General features: G+C 38.2%; 1 protein-coding gene across 2 annotated transcripts in view; it reads right to left on the reverse strand.

Moving 5' to 3' along the window:
• Nucleotides 1-3,994: 3,994 nt before the first annotated feature.
• ryk (receptor like tyrosine kinase) overlaps nt 3,995-15,909 on the reverse strand; it is a 67,846-nt gene continuing 55,931 nt past the window's right edge. For both annotated transcript variants that reach the window (XM_015361269.2, XM_006637740.3), the window contains 5 exons: nt 13,377-13,509; nt 11,956-12,065; nt 11,068-11,227; nt 7,483-7,619; nt 3,995-6,086 (listed from right to left, as the gene is read on the reverse strand). In XM_015361269.2, the coding sequence (XP_015216755.1) occupies nt 5,975-6,086; nt 7,483-7,619; nt 11,068-11,227; nt 11,956-12,065; nt 13,377-13,509 (652 nt within the window). In that variant the 3' untranslated portion in view covers nt 3,995-5,974. The remainder of the gene's footprint in view (nt 6,087-7,482; nt 7,620-11,067; nt 11,228-11,955; nt 12,066-13,376; nt 13,510-15,909) is intronic.

Below are 15,909 nucleotides of genomic sequence, written 5' to 3' on the forward strand. Positions count from 1 at the left end.
CGAGGAAGAATGTAGTCCTCCTAAAGTGAAGCTTTACACTATGAAGTTGTATACTGTGTTCAAAGTCAATTATCACAAAGTCTCAGCCTTATCTGACTGCAGGCTTTCACGAGTCTGTCATTATTCCAAAGTTCTAAGTGTGGAATTGAAACAAGTCCACAAGAGCAAAGAACACACTTGCACACTCTGCAAGATGTGGGATCTAAATCAGTACCTGGCAGTGACAATCTGTGTTAATTGTGCTTTATGACTTCATTAATGTGTCCATGCATAAAACCTTACCTTCTCACTGCAGAATCATACTATTAAACAGATCAACATCCTAAGTATTGATCGTACTAATAAATCTGTATGTTGTTGCACCTATACAACGCACCAGGGACAAAGGCCAAAAATAAAAATAATTCTTTTATTTACTCTAAACAAATTGTCTTCTTTCATGTACTATTTTCAGGCAGAGGTTTTTAGTTTTCCCATTATACCCACCAAATCAATCTCTCACTACCTAACATCTATTTCAAACGGCACATTCTTTTTTTCTCCCAAAGTACTTAACAGCTGGGTGGCAGTACACTTGTGATGAAGACAATTTACAAAATATTTCTTCTCATGGCAACTCATTATTTAAGAGTGCTGCAGTTGTCCCATTACCCCCTAAGGTTGCCCTCTTATTTGATTTCTGCCACTGCACAGGCAGAAATATTCCAGAAAGAAAGGAGAGAATGCAATTCTAATGTTTAATTTCTTGTCATACATTTGTCCTGTCGCTCTTTTTTTGTTCTGCGTGGAATGATGCCTGACACATTAATTAACATGCCAGCAGCTCTTCTGAAGACAAGTCAAAACTTGTTTTTCACGAAACAGCTCGATGACATTCTCAGATCAACAGGGAAACAAACCGATAACTAAAAAGAGGTGAAAGGAAATTCTAGAATTGGTTCTGAAAATGAACACCAGCTTTACCACCGTATTAACTAAAAATCTGGTCTACTTTTATTAAATTTTATTTTACAAGAACACTTAATAGTTTTTCTTAACTTTTGGGGGGGGATTATGTTTATTACCGTTTCTTGAACGAGACCCTTAATGTTCCTCTATGGGACGATCATGGAAACATGATTTCAAGTAACTGTCGGTAATTTTACAAAAACCCTTGTTTTTAATTTCAACACGTGTAGCGGATCACCTTAATCCTCTCTTTTACATAGTAACCTGCATTTGTAATGTACACTTCAGTTACAAACCTGTAATCAAGAGAGGCCTTCTAGCATATTGTTATAAGAGTAAAGAAATGTCAAAAGGAGCAAAAAGAACTACTTTCAACAAGCAAGAAGGCAGGCAAAAACACATTCCTTTGCATTCCATCTGTCAGAAAGTCCTTCACCTTTTCTCTTCTTCACTTCAGCCTGCAGGATTTATAGATGCTTTTCGTATTTAGAGGTATGCTTTCAAATCACTCTGAAACATCAAAGAAGATTATTCACTGTACAGATCATATGGCTAATTCTCTTTTTGTCCTGCTGTGCATTTCACGTACGTGAACTGAGCTGACCCGCATTCCATGTGGTTCAAAGACAGTCCACCTCTGTCCCATCTATTCCTCCATCCACAGCTGCACGATCCTGAGGGTATGTTCTGTTCCTTGCTTGGGAAATTCTTGTTTTAAACCACACATTTCTCAATCGATAATCATTCGTGTTACCTTCATATCATTAAGAAAATAACCAAAATCAAAACCAGCAATTTTAACACTACTATTTTTACTTGAGAGAGTGCACAAGAATTGAAATTAAAATGTAAAATTCGGTATATCTTTGGTATCTTCTAAACAATTTCTAAAACGCTTTGGAAAGGAATATATATATATATTTTCTGGATTGAATTACACTTTTTTTGATAGGATAAAAATCAAATGACTGCAATGAAGGGAGAGGGCCTGCGCTTGATTTATAATAATTTCTTGCTGTAGAACTAAGACTTCAGGAATAGAGAAGTTATATTTCACTCACAAATTTCACAGAAACAGTAATGCAAATTAAAACAAGCATAAAAATTAAAAGTTTCACAGCTCCTGAGCCATTCCGGCTAAAAACCTCAAGCTCTAGCTGTAAGACTGCCATGTGAAACTGTCTGAAACTTCTCTTTCCTGTAAATGGGTCCATTCAAAATAAGTTTGCTTTGTCACTTGGTTTCATAGATTAACTTTATGGGGGAAGTACAATGTAATCAAGCTCACACAACTTATTAAAACATCCATATCTGAAAACTAACACTACAAAATTAGATAGCATATCTAAAAACTAACACTACTTTGCACTGCAAAGCTAAGTATTTTGCTTTCAAACCTTTAACCGAGAAGAAAGAGCTGTGAGACAAGTAATTAAGTGCTGCAAGAAAACCCAAATCCATTGTCAGTAACCAATGGCTGATTAAAAATAATTTGAAGTCAACCATACTGTAGCAACGCAAATGTTACTTCTGTTTTCTTTATTGTCCTTTTCTTCTCCTTAATGTACACAGATCAATGAAAGTTGGCAACATCCCCCAAAAAACAAAAGTACAAAGCATATATTTTGCAAAATATATACAAAGTTCCAATTTACAATTTTTGCTTTCCTTTCAAAACCAATGCCGTACCGCTTAGCAGCAGATATATAAAAAGAATTTCGTGTACTACACTCCTAGGGTGTCACTTCACATGGTCAGTGTCTGAAAAAGCTAGGATTTACAAATATTTACAGCTCTACAGCTGCAATACTGAATCACAGGGATGTCCTACTCTTAAGCCCTGAAGAATCTAAACATTAGCGTTTAAAAACACAGGAGTCTAAACAAATTGGAAAATCACCCCCTCTAGTTTAAAATTTTTAAAGGCACCTTTGTGAAACTTTGTGATAATCATAACATGTCCACTGTTCAAGCAACAGTGCCCACAGCCTTAATTTAATAAAATGTCTTTATACCGTTACACAATGATACACCTGTATGTTCTGTGGCTTGTTCAATATAGTAGGTAAAATACTAGGTGTTCAACTTAAAGAATATGACAAGCTGCTATTCTGAAAAAGTGGCATAAGATGTTCGGGTACTAGGTCTGAGGATTACGTCCAGTGGTGTTAATTCTCTATTAGTAATTAAATTACCAAGAATGCATTAAAATTACAAGGCTTGGTAAGCAAAGGAACAATCCCATATGTAGAAACTGTAAGCGTATTAACACAAAGCCTAACTGCTCCTTGACTCATCTTTTTATTTGAACTAATGCAAGGCTTGAGAACCTGAAAGCATTCTTACAGCAACTACCATTTCTTAAACTTAAATAAATTACACATTTCTCACAGACCCATTTCTTACATTTTGCTATAATAGTAGCTGCTGGTAAAAAGAGGTAGAAAAAATAAAATGGAAGAAAGCTTGGGATACTTCAGGAAATAAAATATTTTGCTAACATTCTGCAACATTAACACCCCACAATGTTTGCTTTTTCCTTAAGATACAGCACAATAAAACTTCTAACTTTTTATTTCTCTAAAGCTAATTCTTCCTTATTTAGAATTCAGGTCATTATGAAATGAGATGCCATTAAATAAATGCATCATAGACTTGGAAAGAAGAATGATTAGTGAACACAAGGCAATTTAAAAGTAGCTGACCAAGTGACATTCAAAAGAGGCAACTCGTTCCTAGGATCTGTCTTCAAAGTCTTAAAATTTGACTTTTCATATGTTAAATCTGATTTCCCAGCTATACTTAAAATGTTTCATTTGCTCTAGCACATTTTAAATAGATTTACAAATGCTGTAGCTTAAACCAAAGTGTACAGAAACAGAAGAATGTTCCATTATAGTAAATTCTGTGATTTAACCTACTAGTTTTGAAGAACACAAATTAATCAGTTACTTGTAAACAGTCTAGATTAAAGCCAATAGGAAGATCAAATACACAGTGAAACAGTGACTTTTGCAACAATGATGCAATACCTCAAACTCAGTACTGAAACTCTCAAAAACACTTCTGCTTTTATTGTTTGTAATTTCAGAAAAAAACACAGAGAATCTCAAACATTTAAATTACACAAATCAGTGAAGTTTTAAGATAAATTACTAAGTCTTTTGTCTGCTTCTCCTGTTGAGAATTTAAAACTTTTCACCGTAAGGGTTAAAAATCACTAAAATAAAACTCGTATGGCAATATGTAGTTGCTGGCAAACCCCCCTTAAAGCAGATTTTAACAGTTTGAAAGATTCTGATTTAGGGAGAAAACTGCCTAACCATTTTAGTTCCATATTAGAACAACCTACTAAGAGCAGGGAAAAAAAACATGTAAAAAAAAAAACAATAATCTTATCAGTCTCGTTGACCTCATTTCAGTTTTTTCCAGCTTTCAACTGATGTTAAGAGAGATCAAATGACTGACATCTGCGGAATTCTGCCATCTCTTTTCAAGCGTGCTCCCGATGACATGAGTATCAATAACAGGTGGTTATCACGAACATTCAGAAGGAAGACAAACATCCAAGTCCTATCAATTACCTGCACCCCCCTTCACATAAAAGACACCCGATGTTCACTCCTGAAGTTCGCTGGCCAGCATCTTTCCATCAAGTCCTTCTGTAGTAGCCCCTTGGCTAAGCTCACTCAGGGTGGTGATGGGAATCAACAACCTTGTCAATGTCACCAGTGTGACCAACCAAATTGAAGACAAAATCTGCTCATAGCATTTGCTTACTGTGTAACCCATAACTGTGTGGGGGGGCTTGTCCACACCTCCTTAATTAGGGCTTGTTCCGAGAAGAAAAAACACCAAAGTGTACCAAAATGCGGATTAAAAATATCTGAACAAGTCTTGGCTCTTTCCTGTGTTCTGCATTAAAAAAAAAACACTGCCGAGAATAGTACAACATATTCAAATAGCAGCATTTGTTAAAGATATCATTATTATTTCACTATTCGTGCTACACATTCACTTTTCTGTTGTTCATCTTAAACGTAAAAAAAACAAAAATGCTTCTGCAAAATGCCCCCTTTAAAATGACATAAAAATGTTAAGTAAACAACCTTTGTCTTTCTGATTGTAAAAGTCACATTTGAAGAATATTTTGATTGTGCAATGTTAACTTGCTTCCCCGTGACACTATTTACAAACCAGCTTTGAGAAATGTTTGCAGGAACACTTTTTTTAAACTGGGAAAGTAACTGTAATATATCAACTTGGAGCAGGATATTCAACAGCTGAGAACTGATAACACCGGAAGACGGACAAAGAAACCCTCCTTTAAAAGTTGATCCGGATCTGCACTTGAGAAGGACCTTGAAAAAACATCTGTCATATCTCAGCTCTCTGGTCATTATGTTCTCTTGCATGAGAGCAGACATTTCAGCCAACAAGTAAACTTCGATTTTACTTGTTTTCGCATTATTCTTTTTCACTCTTACAAATACCTCAAATCTAAAATATAAATAAACGTCAAACAAAATTAATTTAAAATATCTGCATTTATCCAAGGAGACATCAAAATGTATCAGGTTATGATATAAAAATGCTATTTGCAGTAGCTTTCTTGTACTCTGAGCACTGGTATCTTACAAACCTTTAAGTGTGCAATTAAACTTTTAGGTTGTCAAATCTGTTCAAGGTCCTGATCAAAATCGAGGAATACTTTCGCAGCACAGGAAAATAAACGTGACCTCTTAATGATAAAGTTTCTCAGTTGAGATTCCGATCAGCCGCAGGTTTTTCATGAGCTTTGTTCAGATCAAGGAAATACCAAACATTTCACTGAAATGAAATTTCAGGCAGAGGAAATGTACGGAGATTTCTGACACTACAAAAATTCAGAATATTTTACAACATTAAAAGCTGTCCACAAGTTTTTATATATATATAACAAGGCACAATTTTTTGGAAGATAACTTCCTTATGTGTAGTGCTGATCACCAGTTTTGCAGGCCTTTCTTGAGCCACAGGCTGGATTTCAGACATATGCCCCAAGAGCTGCATGGAACTCAGTGAGGCACTGTACCAGCTGCTGGAACTTAGGCCTATCCTCAGGATCAAGGGCCCAGCAACAGGCCATCACTGCAAATCTGAAACAGTAAAAAATATAACATCAGTATCACTTACTCAAGTAACCAATTTCCCACTCATGAAGATTTAATTAGTACAGCAACTGAATTAGCTACATTAATAAGATGTTGAATTGATAAGCATCCCACAATTACAGGGAAAAATTAAATATTTGCCACATAATTTAATATTTATTTTAAGATCTGCACCCACTACATTTGTTTCTGCAACCTCTCATGCTAACAAAACATTACATTATTCTTACACAATGATCGTCATTTTACTTGCATTGTATTTTCATTCTTTGAAAAATGCTGCTTCCTTCCCTTTTGATCTCCCACTGATATGTGAAGGGTGTTTTTTAAGGTGACATTCTGTCTCATATTCAACATGTAATGCAACTGTAGTTTAAATTGTTTATTAATACAGGACATTGATAACCTTTAATGCTAAAAATCCACATAGTAGCCACTAGAATTGTAAACTTCAAGTTCCTTGTATTTTCTTCCAAATCTTTTTTGCACAAGATAACAAATGTCGTAGAATCAATATCCAAACCAAAAATATCTTGTCTTCTTTATTTAAACCTCCTAGTTCAGCAAACGTATCACAACACACGACATCAAACAAAAGCACAAACCTAAATCTGGCTAGAACTTACATGGACTTGAGATAAAGCCGAATTTAAAAAGAGAAGGACTCTGGAGTGGCTTAACCAGCAAATGGAACTGTTCAGAGTGGAGGCTAAAATTCCAGCTGGTGGCAAGTAACAAGCTGACTGACTGATTCCTCAAGCAGCCATGGTACTCAATTGGCTGAGCACCTACAAGGGTTGGGGTGGGATTCGTCACCCTGGGCTCTGGGCTCCAGCAACCCCTTTAGCAGGATCGCAGTGGACCTCTCCTCCAATTAAGTGCTGAACCTCTGTTATAGGCCTGCGTAGGCCATGGTGTGTTACAAAACTAGTGGCTCAAAGGTGGGAGGGTATGAATCTGCCTGTGCTTCTTCCTTCTCCCCTGTGTGCGGTCACAGTGCTCATGGCTTCGAGCCAAAGTGCAAAAAAAAACCAAAACAATTGGCTATTCCAAATTGGCAACGCTAAAAAAAAGAAGCAGCAGCCTTGGAAACTAGACAAGATACTACTAAAGAAAATGCAAAAGTTCAGTGACAATACCAACGGGGCAGAGTGTATTTTTCAAAGCAAAGTCATCCCTAACAACAGTACACAATTCAATTAGGAAAAATTAAATCTGGTCATTTGCAGGAGAGAACCCTGAGACACTCGGGAAGCTTTGACTAACATTCTGATGTGCAATGAAATCATGAAAATACCATCTTTCCTGGTTGTGTGCCAATTTACACCGAGGCCAACAGATCTGTGGAAATCAGCAATTTAAGGAACAGAAAGATACTCACAGTTCATCGGGGCAGTTGATGGGCTGTGCTATTCTGTAGCCGTCCTTCAGGTATGCGGCCATCTCAAAAGGGTCTATGTCGACATAGGGAGTCTGTCCCAGAGTCATCAATTCCCACAGGGACACGCCAAACGCCCACTGCAGAACAAGAAAGCAAGATTACATGCCTCTCCCCAGGGAACTGGGAAAGTCATAATACCGAAAGGCTAGAGAAAAAGAGGATGGGATTTTGAAATCGGAGAAAAGGCTCAAAAGAGCAATGCTAAATTACTTACATGATAATTGGATCACAATATTACGGAGGCTTAAAGAAATGGTAGATTAGGAAATTTTCCTTTTCTAAATAGATTATAGTTAGTTGCGGTGAAAAATTGGAATTGTCGTTGTACCAACACTGTTGTAATCACAATTACAGTGTACTAGAATGAGCTGAGTTTTAGGATAGCAACAAAGATTTAGTGTCCATCTTGGCATCTTGGAGTCTGAGCTTCTTTTTTCTGACATCAATATTTTCAACACACAATTCTCGCCAAAACACTTTTGTTACTGCATGAGCCATCTTACTCTGTTTTGTTACTAACAGGGTTGACTGAAGTTAGTCTGAATGCAACTCTAGAGTCCTCATTTGTTAGACTCATTTGGATTGGATGCATTTTTTTTAACTACAGAATTGACCAACCATACATGACAGAAACATAACTGCTGTAGTGGCTTAATGACTATATTTTTGGTATAAGGATGTGTTAAAAGCTAATGCAATTTCTGGGCATACATATGAAAAACATATTAAACCATTAGTCTCATTAGATATCTTCATAATAGTTATAGGATAACTTCTGTAGTTAATCTAATCACAGGCAAATTTGCCAGTTGAAACTAAAGCAATGTTATAAGAAATAGGTAACATGAGATTCAGAAAAGATCCAAATGAATTCTTTGAAGGGAAGAGTTAATATTTCAGCTTGACAACAGCTGGTCAAAATATAAACTCTTTATGAGGTGTGGACCCTTCTTAAAAGAAGCTGTGTTAGGATCACTTTAAGAGCTCAAGCAGGTGGTGACAGAAATCAAGACCTCTCACTTTATCCTCTTTTATTGTTATTCTGTTTAGAGGACGGTCTATGTTCAGGTCCGATACAGAGTTTAGAAATACAGCACGTCTCTTTATTTGCCAGTCCATCAGGTCTCCCATGTAAAGTTTACCCCATTCTCCATTTTTATTTCTACTCATGGGTGTGGAATTTAAAAAAAACAATGCAACAATATTGCAAAGATCACAACAAAGGCTGCTTTGTCCAACATCTGGTTAAAGTTTATTTTTACTCATGATTCTAAAGAACTGCACTTATTCTCCTCCAGTCAGCAACCTAAGCACATGGAAACTCTGTCAGTTACTTTAGGGACAACTTCAAGAACCTGTTGGCGCCACTTTACACTCTGGGAACAGAATATTCACAAGCAAACAAAGCAAGGAAATTTATAAAGTCACTGGGTTATTTTTTCAGCATGGCTGGTGGCAACATCTTTACTGAATTAAGGACCTTTTTGCTGATAAGAGTTTGATTATTACGCCTGTGTTACTCTGTTCCACTTCAACTAAGGCCGTATGCCAAGAAAGCACAAATGATCACTTTTATTCCCTTTGCTTATCTGAACATTTTGTCCTTAAATAACCTGTTTTAGTCAGATTATTACATTTTAGCTTAATAATAGTACATCAAGTAAAATTCGCCCAGCACTTAAAAAAAACCTTCATCAATATTAGCCATAAACACTTTTAATCAAAAATTGGGATATGATCTTTATCATGTAAAAACAATTTTAGTCAAAATGTGCTTCATGTCTATATTTTAAGCACATCATGGTGCACGGAACAGTTCACAATTCGTGTTTTTTAGAAAGCCGAGGAATTAAATTTCAACATAATTTTTGGTTTTCAGTGTTGAAGTTTAAAGCAATCAACAGTCTATGAATTGGGTAGCAAATATTCTGTCAGACTTCCTTCCTCTTTCCACTGTCAGAAAGCAAAGAAAAGATAAGCGGAACATTCCTCAGCCTGGAGAAACATATATTCTGATGTTATTCAAACATACAGAAAATAAAAAATTCCAGTTGTTGTCTGGCAATGTTTTTTGAGCATGTTCGCTTTCTTCATTTGTCTGTAAAACTAATCCACTTTTTACTATGGATCTCACAGTCGTGTGTGAAGCTAAAAAACAACAACATTTGCTTGCCACCACGACTGTTTCAGAAGACAGAAGACTAATCGGTAATCTCTGCTCCCGATAAATCGAAAATAATATATCTGCACGGTCATGCGTTGCGAAAGTCATCCTCACTGTCTCAGTGACGTAAAACAGAAAGCGCTGCTCCCTCTGGCTGTTTCAGACAGCGCAATGGACAAAGCAAAAAAAAAACCCTTCAAAGCCATTGCCTGATTTCCTGCAATACCGTTCCTTCCCCTTCGGTGACGGCCACAAAAAGAACAAAGTGTTACCACAAGATTTCACATCACGTCCACCATACAATTCCCCTCATTGTTTTAGTCAATACGTGGCACGGCTTTTAAGATATGTCAACTTTCAGCAGTAGGGAAAAAGTAAACCATGCAATTTAAACGTGATACAGAACTCTTTCCCGGGAATGTGCACCTGCATGCCTCCGAAACCGAGGGCAGCAACAGGATCTCGGGTTCAAACGCGGTTTCGGGCTGCAGCAGGCAGACACTCGGCAGTCTTGTCTCAAGTAGAAAACTAACCAATCAGTGATTTTTCATATTAGCAAAAATAACAAACAAAAGGACGATTATGAGATACAAATGAAAACAACTGAAAACGGATGTTTTTTAGTAGGCAAATTTTGTCACAATGGGATTCAATATTGCTGTTTTTTAACCTAACTCTGTTGTTGTAGCATATTTCTTTTGGTGCTAAGTGAACCAAATCAATCCATTCTGCTGCGGTAACTGAGCCAGCTGTGCTCAGTCTGCAGGACTCAGGACTTTCTTTTTTTTAAAGATGCAGTCTGATCAATATTCCATGTGGGAAGTGTGTAAGGTTAAATGCAGGTTTAATATTAGCAAAAGAGGCACACCCGAGTTTTAACAGCAAGAGAAGGAAGACCCACCAGCTGAAAACAATAGGAAAATACAGCATGTTTGCCTCTTTGGCTGAACCCAAAATACAAAAGCCTGTTCAGGGATGTTCACTGACCCTAAAGCTTGAATTAGCAACTACAGTGAGTGGACGCCTAACTGTACAGAATGGAAAGACATATATTGATTAGCTGTCAATGTCACCAGACAAAAACTGGGTGAAACGCAGAAAGGACAGGCTCATACCAGTGACAGCAAGCATGTCCCAACAATTCATTGCAGTGAAACACAGCTACTAGATTCTTTTAATTATTACTATTTTGGATAACTGCCCGTTACATTTTCAAAAATACAATTACATGTGACAGCAAGATAAAATCACTTGCATTTTTCACGTGATGAAGGCGCTAATGCATTTTTCAACACCTGAAATGTCAAGGCAAGATCTGAAGCTCTTTAACACCGCATCAAAAGCACAGAGAACCTCCTTACCACGTCACTAGCACTGGAGAAGTCATTGTTAACCAGGCTCTCCAGAGCCATCCAGCGGACCGGCCGATTCTCATTGTCCCCTAGGCAGTGGTAGTCCATAGGGAAGAGGTCCCTGGACAAGGCGTTATCAGTGATCTTCACCTGCATTCCATCATCGATGCTGCAGGAAGCAGAAACAAGCTTCATGATTCAACACTAAAACACCCAACAGGAGCCTGCAGAGTCACACACACCCCTCGGGACAGGCATGACGTGTGCTCCTGACACGGTTGAACACATTGAAGATGAAAAATCTAAATAACCTGCAATGGACTGACAGCACATTAACACAGTATAAAGTAACAGAGTATTATCCTCACTTGGCACTTGTCACAGGTGTGTATTAATAGTATGGAATTAGCCGTCTTTTGGTCTGCATAGTACCAAGCGTGAGCCGGTAACTGTTAACACTTTAATGAAAACAGGATGTAAAAAAATCACTATACAACAACCCATAGGCTGCTAAACATCAATTCCTTTTGCGGGTGGTTTTAATAGTAAAAAACGGACCTAATTTTTAAAAACTTTTTTAAAACCAAAAACTCTTCCAGACTAAGCCCTGAAACCCCATGTCTAAAACATAGTAACATCTTTCATCACATGAATACTACGGTTTTGTCAAGCATGAGACACAGAAACAACTATGATTTATTGGAAGGATCACAACCCTACGAGAGTCACTAAACAGTCTAATTTGATCTATGATGTACTGCATAAGTTAAAAGTCATGGAAAAGTTCAAATTTGTATTTAAAATACAACAAACAACAACATACAGTTTAACAAGGCTTCTTCTTTATTGTCTAAACCTTGAATTTTGAATCCGGTGCTTATAGTACACTGCACTTACACACAGTTCCTGGCTGCTAGGTCTTTATGAATCACTTCTCGTCTTGCAAGATAGCTCATCCCACAAGCAATCTGAATGGCCATATGCACCAGGTCTTGCTGGGAAATTGCCTGCATGGTAAAGTCAGAGAATATGGCAATTTTTTTACAGAAGAAGGAATGAAACCAACAATCTAACTACAAAAAGACAAGCAAAAAGTGTTTTACTGAATAATGATCATAAGATATCCATACCTAAATCAATTACCTTATGCTCAAATGTGTTGTTTATCATTATATGAAAATAATTTAAGCTTGCATGATAACAGATGACAAACTGTCAACTGTCCTGCGGAACAATCCAAGTATAGAACTGAGATCTATCAGGTTAATCATTATGCTATATATTCAATATGCAAGAAGTGGGCACTAGCACACAGAAATTTGTTTTGAAAGATGGCCTAGCTATATGTACGTTACAGCACAGAGTAATCTGAGATACAGAAGTTTTTCGAACAAAACCTAACCTAACCATATGCAAGTGCTCTTTAGAACATCATTGAAATTTACTGTAAAACCACTTCACTGTTCAGGAAGTCAGGGCCAATTTTAACCAGGTAGAAAGAGTAATACTGCAAAAATAATAAGCAGCCATAAGCAAGACTGGGCAGAAACACATCGGAGCGAGCAGAGTTTTGACAGAGCAGAATAATGGTGTGGGACCCCTCCTTCCATATGTAATGGACAATTTAAAGTAGCTGATCAACCCACCCAGCATGAGGGAGAAACACCTGTACAAACATGTGAATACGTGATGAACGAGCAAAGCCCACACAAGCAGGAGCCTACTGGCCAGAATACAACCCAGGAGTGGAGAGATGGCAGTGTTCATAGCCACTGTGATGGCCACCTTTAAAAGGCATGTTTTCAACGAGCTGGTGAGACTATGTAGGATCAATGAATAAACATGGGGATAAGCATGCTGAATTAATGAAATGTATCAAGGCTGGGAAATAGCGGACAATCACAGGTATCTTTTTAACGCTATCATTCTGATTTTCATCCCAGGGCACAGTGCAGCAGAAGCAAGAGAACTAATTCAAACGTTAAAGCTCTTTTGTGAGCTGTGACCGATATCTGAAGTACTTAACAAAAGAAATGGAGCACTGAAGCACGGGGATACCTTACTTTCAATGCCAGAAGATTCTATTCAAAATCTTATCGCTTATAACAAAATCGGACCCGATATGGAATTCGGTTAAATTACAAAGGCAGACTCAAACCACAATCCTTAACTTTGATTGAAAGCACGATCAATTCCAGTTAAACTTCAAAGGGATACTGGGAATCAAAAAACGAACGAGTAGGAATGAGTAGCAGGTTCAGAGTGCCTCTTCCTTCGGGCTCCCGCACAGCTCTCTGGAGCTCGGCGCCATCTTCTACCTGTGGGTTGTTGGCCTCGGCCAGCTTGCACTGCCGCAGGAAAAGCTTGAGGTTCCCCCAGTTCATATAGGGCAGCAGCACCATGGGCTTCTCCCCCTCCTCTGTGCACACCTGGCTGATGGGCAACAAGTTCCTGAAGGAAACAAACACAACAGTGTTGGGACTCTGGTTAACTGGTTAACTCGACCGAAGCCACATCCAGCCCCTCAACGGCCTCGTCAACATATCTTCGCTCTGAAAGCATTTAGAAACTCTTTTTTTTCCCCTGCATTAGCTGTCAAAATGGGAAACAGAGGAGAGTTCCTGGAAAGATTCATTTTCTGCGGATGTGTGCAACTCCTATTATTCACTCAAGCAGTCAAATGCATTAGAAGGAGGGTGACAACCACCCCTGCTTAATAACAGTGATGGTGAACTATGACACAAAAAGGAAAGGAAAAAAAGTGCTGTAAGAAATTACGTCAAGTAAACAGTCTACCATAGGCATAGCATGCACTGTGGATGTTGCCCAACACCAAAGGAAGTGGAAAACATTGGTGCAGAATGGGTGCAGTGTGTATTGCATCAGTCTGACCAGTCACAGAACATTTTAATACTACTCATTCCATAACAAAAGGGAAGAAAATACAACTCTTGTAATTCATAGCATTTACAAGACGTCCTCTGTATTCATTAAGGGCACCGCTGACACCATTAAGCAGGTGTGTGCAAATATGAACACGAAACCAAGAACTATAATTTGCAGCACTGGGACTATGCTTGCTTAGAATACCTGTAAACCAGGACTTAAGATTTCCAACTCAGTGGAGCTTTTAGGTTTCTTATTTGATTAGCAATTTAATTTTAAACATTCTAAGACAGAGTAAGAACTTTAAAACTGTTATTAAACTAGCCTAACTAGGGTAATAATAATAATAATTGCTTACACTTATATAGCGCTTTTCTGGACACTATACTCAAAGCGCTTTACAGGTAATGGGGACTCCCCTCCACCACCACCAATGTGCAGCATCCACCTGGATGATGCAAAGGCAGCCATAGTGCGCCAGAACGCTCACCACACATCAGCTATCAGTGGGGAGGAGAGCAGAGTAATGTAGCCAATTCATAGAGGGGGATTATTAGGAGGCCATGATTAGTAAGGGCCAATTGGAAATTTGGCCAGGACACAGGGTAAGGTTCTGTGATCTCAGAAATGTGGGTTTTGACAGTGCTCTCAAAGAAACATACATTTTCACAAACTGAACTGGCAAAGTCTGCTGCAGAACATGCAAGCAGTGGCAAGTTAGACACAAACTGTGCCACAGGACAGCAGTCATTACAGAATTAAACTCTGAAGAAAAAAGGACAGCTTCAGGGAGCCAAACTGAAGACTGAGAGGCATCATTGTTCCTTTTAAATAAAAAAAACAACAACATGCTATCATTTGACATCACGGCCCGTGATGAAGCAAAAGCACCTGATTTTGTGATGAACGAGTTCAAGTTCTGTAAGTGGAAACTGCCAGGAGAGGATCCGGACATACGATCCCTTTGCTTCTCAATGGCTGTGCCATTGCCTGGGCCAGGTCAGCTCACGTTTACTTGGGTTTTAAATTTACTGGTGGGTTATAATTTCAATCTTGTCGAGGCCACGTGCCAAAAACTGGAGCTGTGAGAGCGCGGCTATCTGGGGCGAGACAGCCTATTTGCTTAAGGGCCAGGAATACGAAGTAACCGACCATCAGGTTGGTTTAATGATCTCTTAGCGCTGCTGGCACCATCCTGTCTCGGTGTTACTTCTGTGAAACTGAATGTGCACGAACGTGTATTGCACCAGGGGCAGTGTGCTGCAAGGGCTCGCCTCCCCCAGAGTTGCTGAACAATGGTAGTGGTAGTGGGCATCATGCCCGTTTAGCGCAAACAACTCCAAGGCACAGCTGCAAAGCCAGAACCCAGCCATTGCAAATCCAGGAGCTCATTTCAAACCCCTTTCTTTTTCTCAGATTTTGGAATCAACGCAAAAGTTTGCGTGCTACAGTATTGTGGGTGAAAACAAAGATGGAAACAGATCCTGTAAGGGTGCCGATTTAAAATTATTCAGTTTTAGAACCTAACAGCGACTGAGTTCAAAGAATAACACCATGACATCTTACTAATTATAGATCCTAAAAGATTCTTAAAAACATTGATCTGTTGGGTACAGGGGTTGTTACTGTGTACAGAAATAAAAAACAATCGACAATTCCAAACTGGGCAATGTATAATAATATAATAAAATAACTGCAGATGCTAAATTAAAAAAAAAAAAGCACTGTTAAGCAATGACGAAATTAGAAAAAAATAATCCAGTGAAAAAACAGTTAAATATTTAAAATAATTTACAGGATGTTTATGAATTTCAAAGAAGTTAAATGTGTATTAACAAACTTACAATACAAAAAACCACAGGGTGAGAGTTGTGAAATCTGTCCTGATCAGAAAGAGGGCTTTTTCTGAGAATCAGGCATCACAATGCTCACACAAAAGTAAGAAGTAATTGTAGCAAAACTCCG

The sequence above is a fragment of the Lepisosteus oculatus genome, chromosome 13, assembly GCF_040954835.1.
Source record: "Lepisosteus oculatus isolate fLepOcu1 chromosome 13, fLepOcu1.hap2, whole genome shotgun sequence".
Lineage (NCBI taxonomy): Eukaryota > Metazoa > Chordata > Actinopteri > Semionotiformes > Lepisosteidae > Lepisosteus > Lepisosteus oculatus.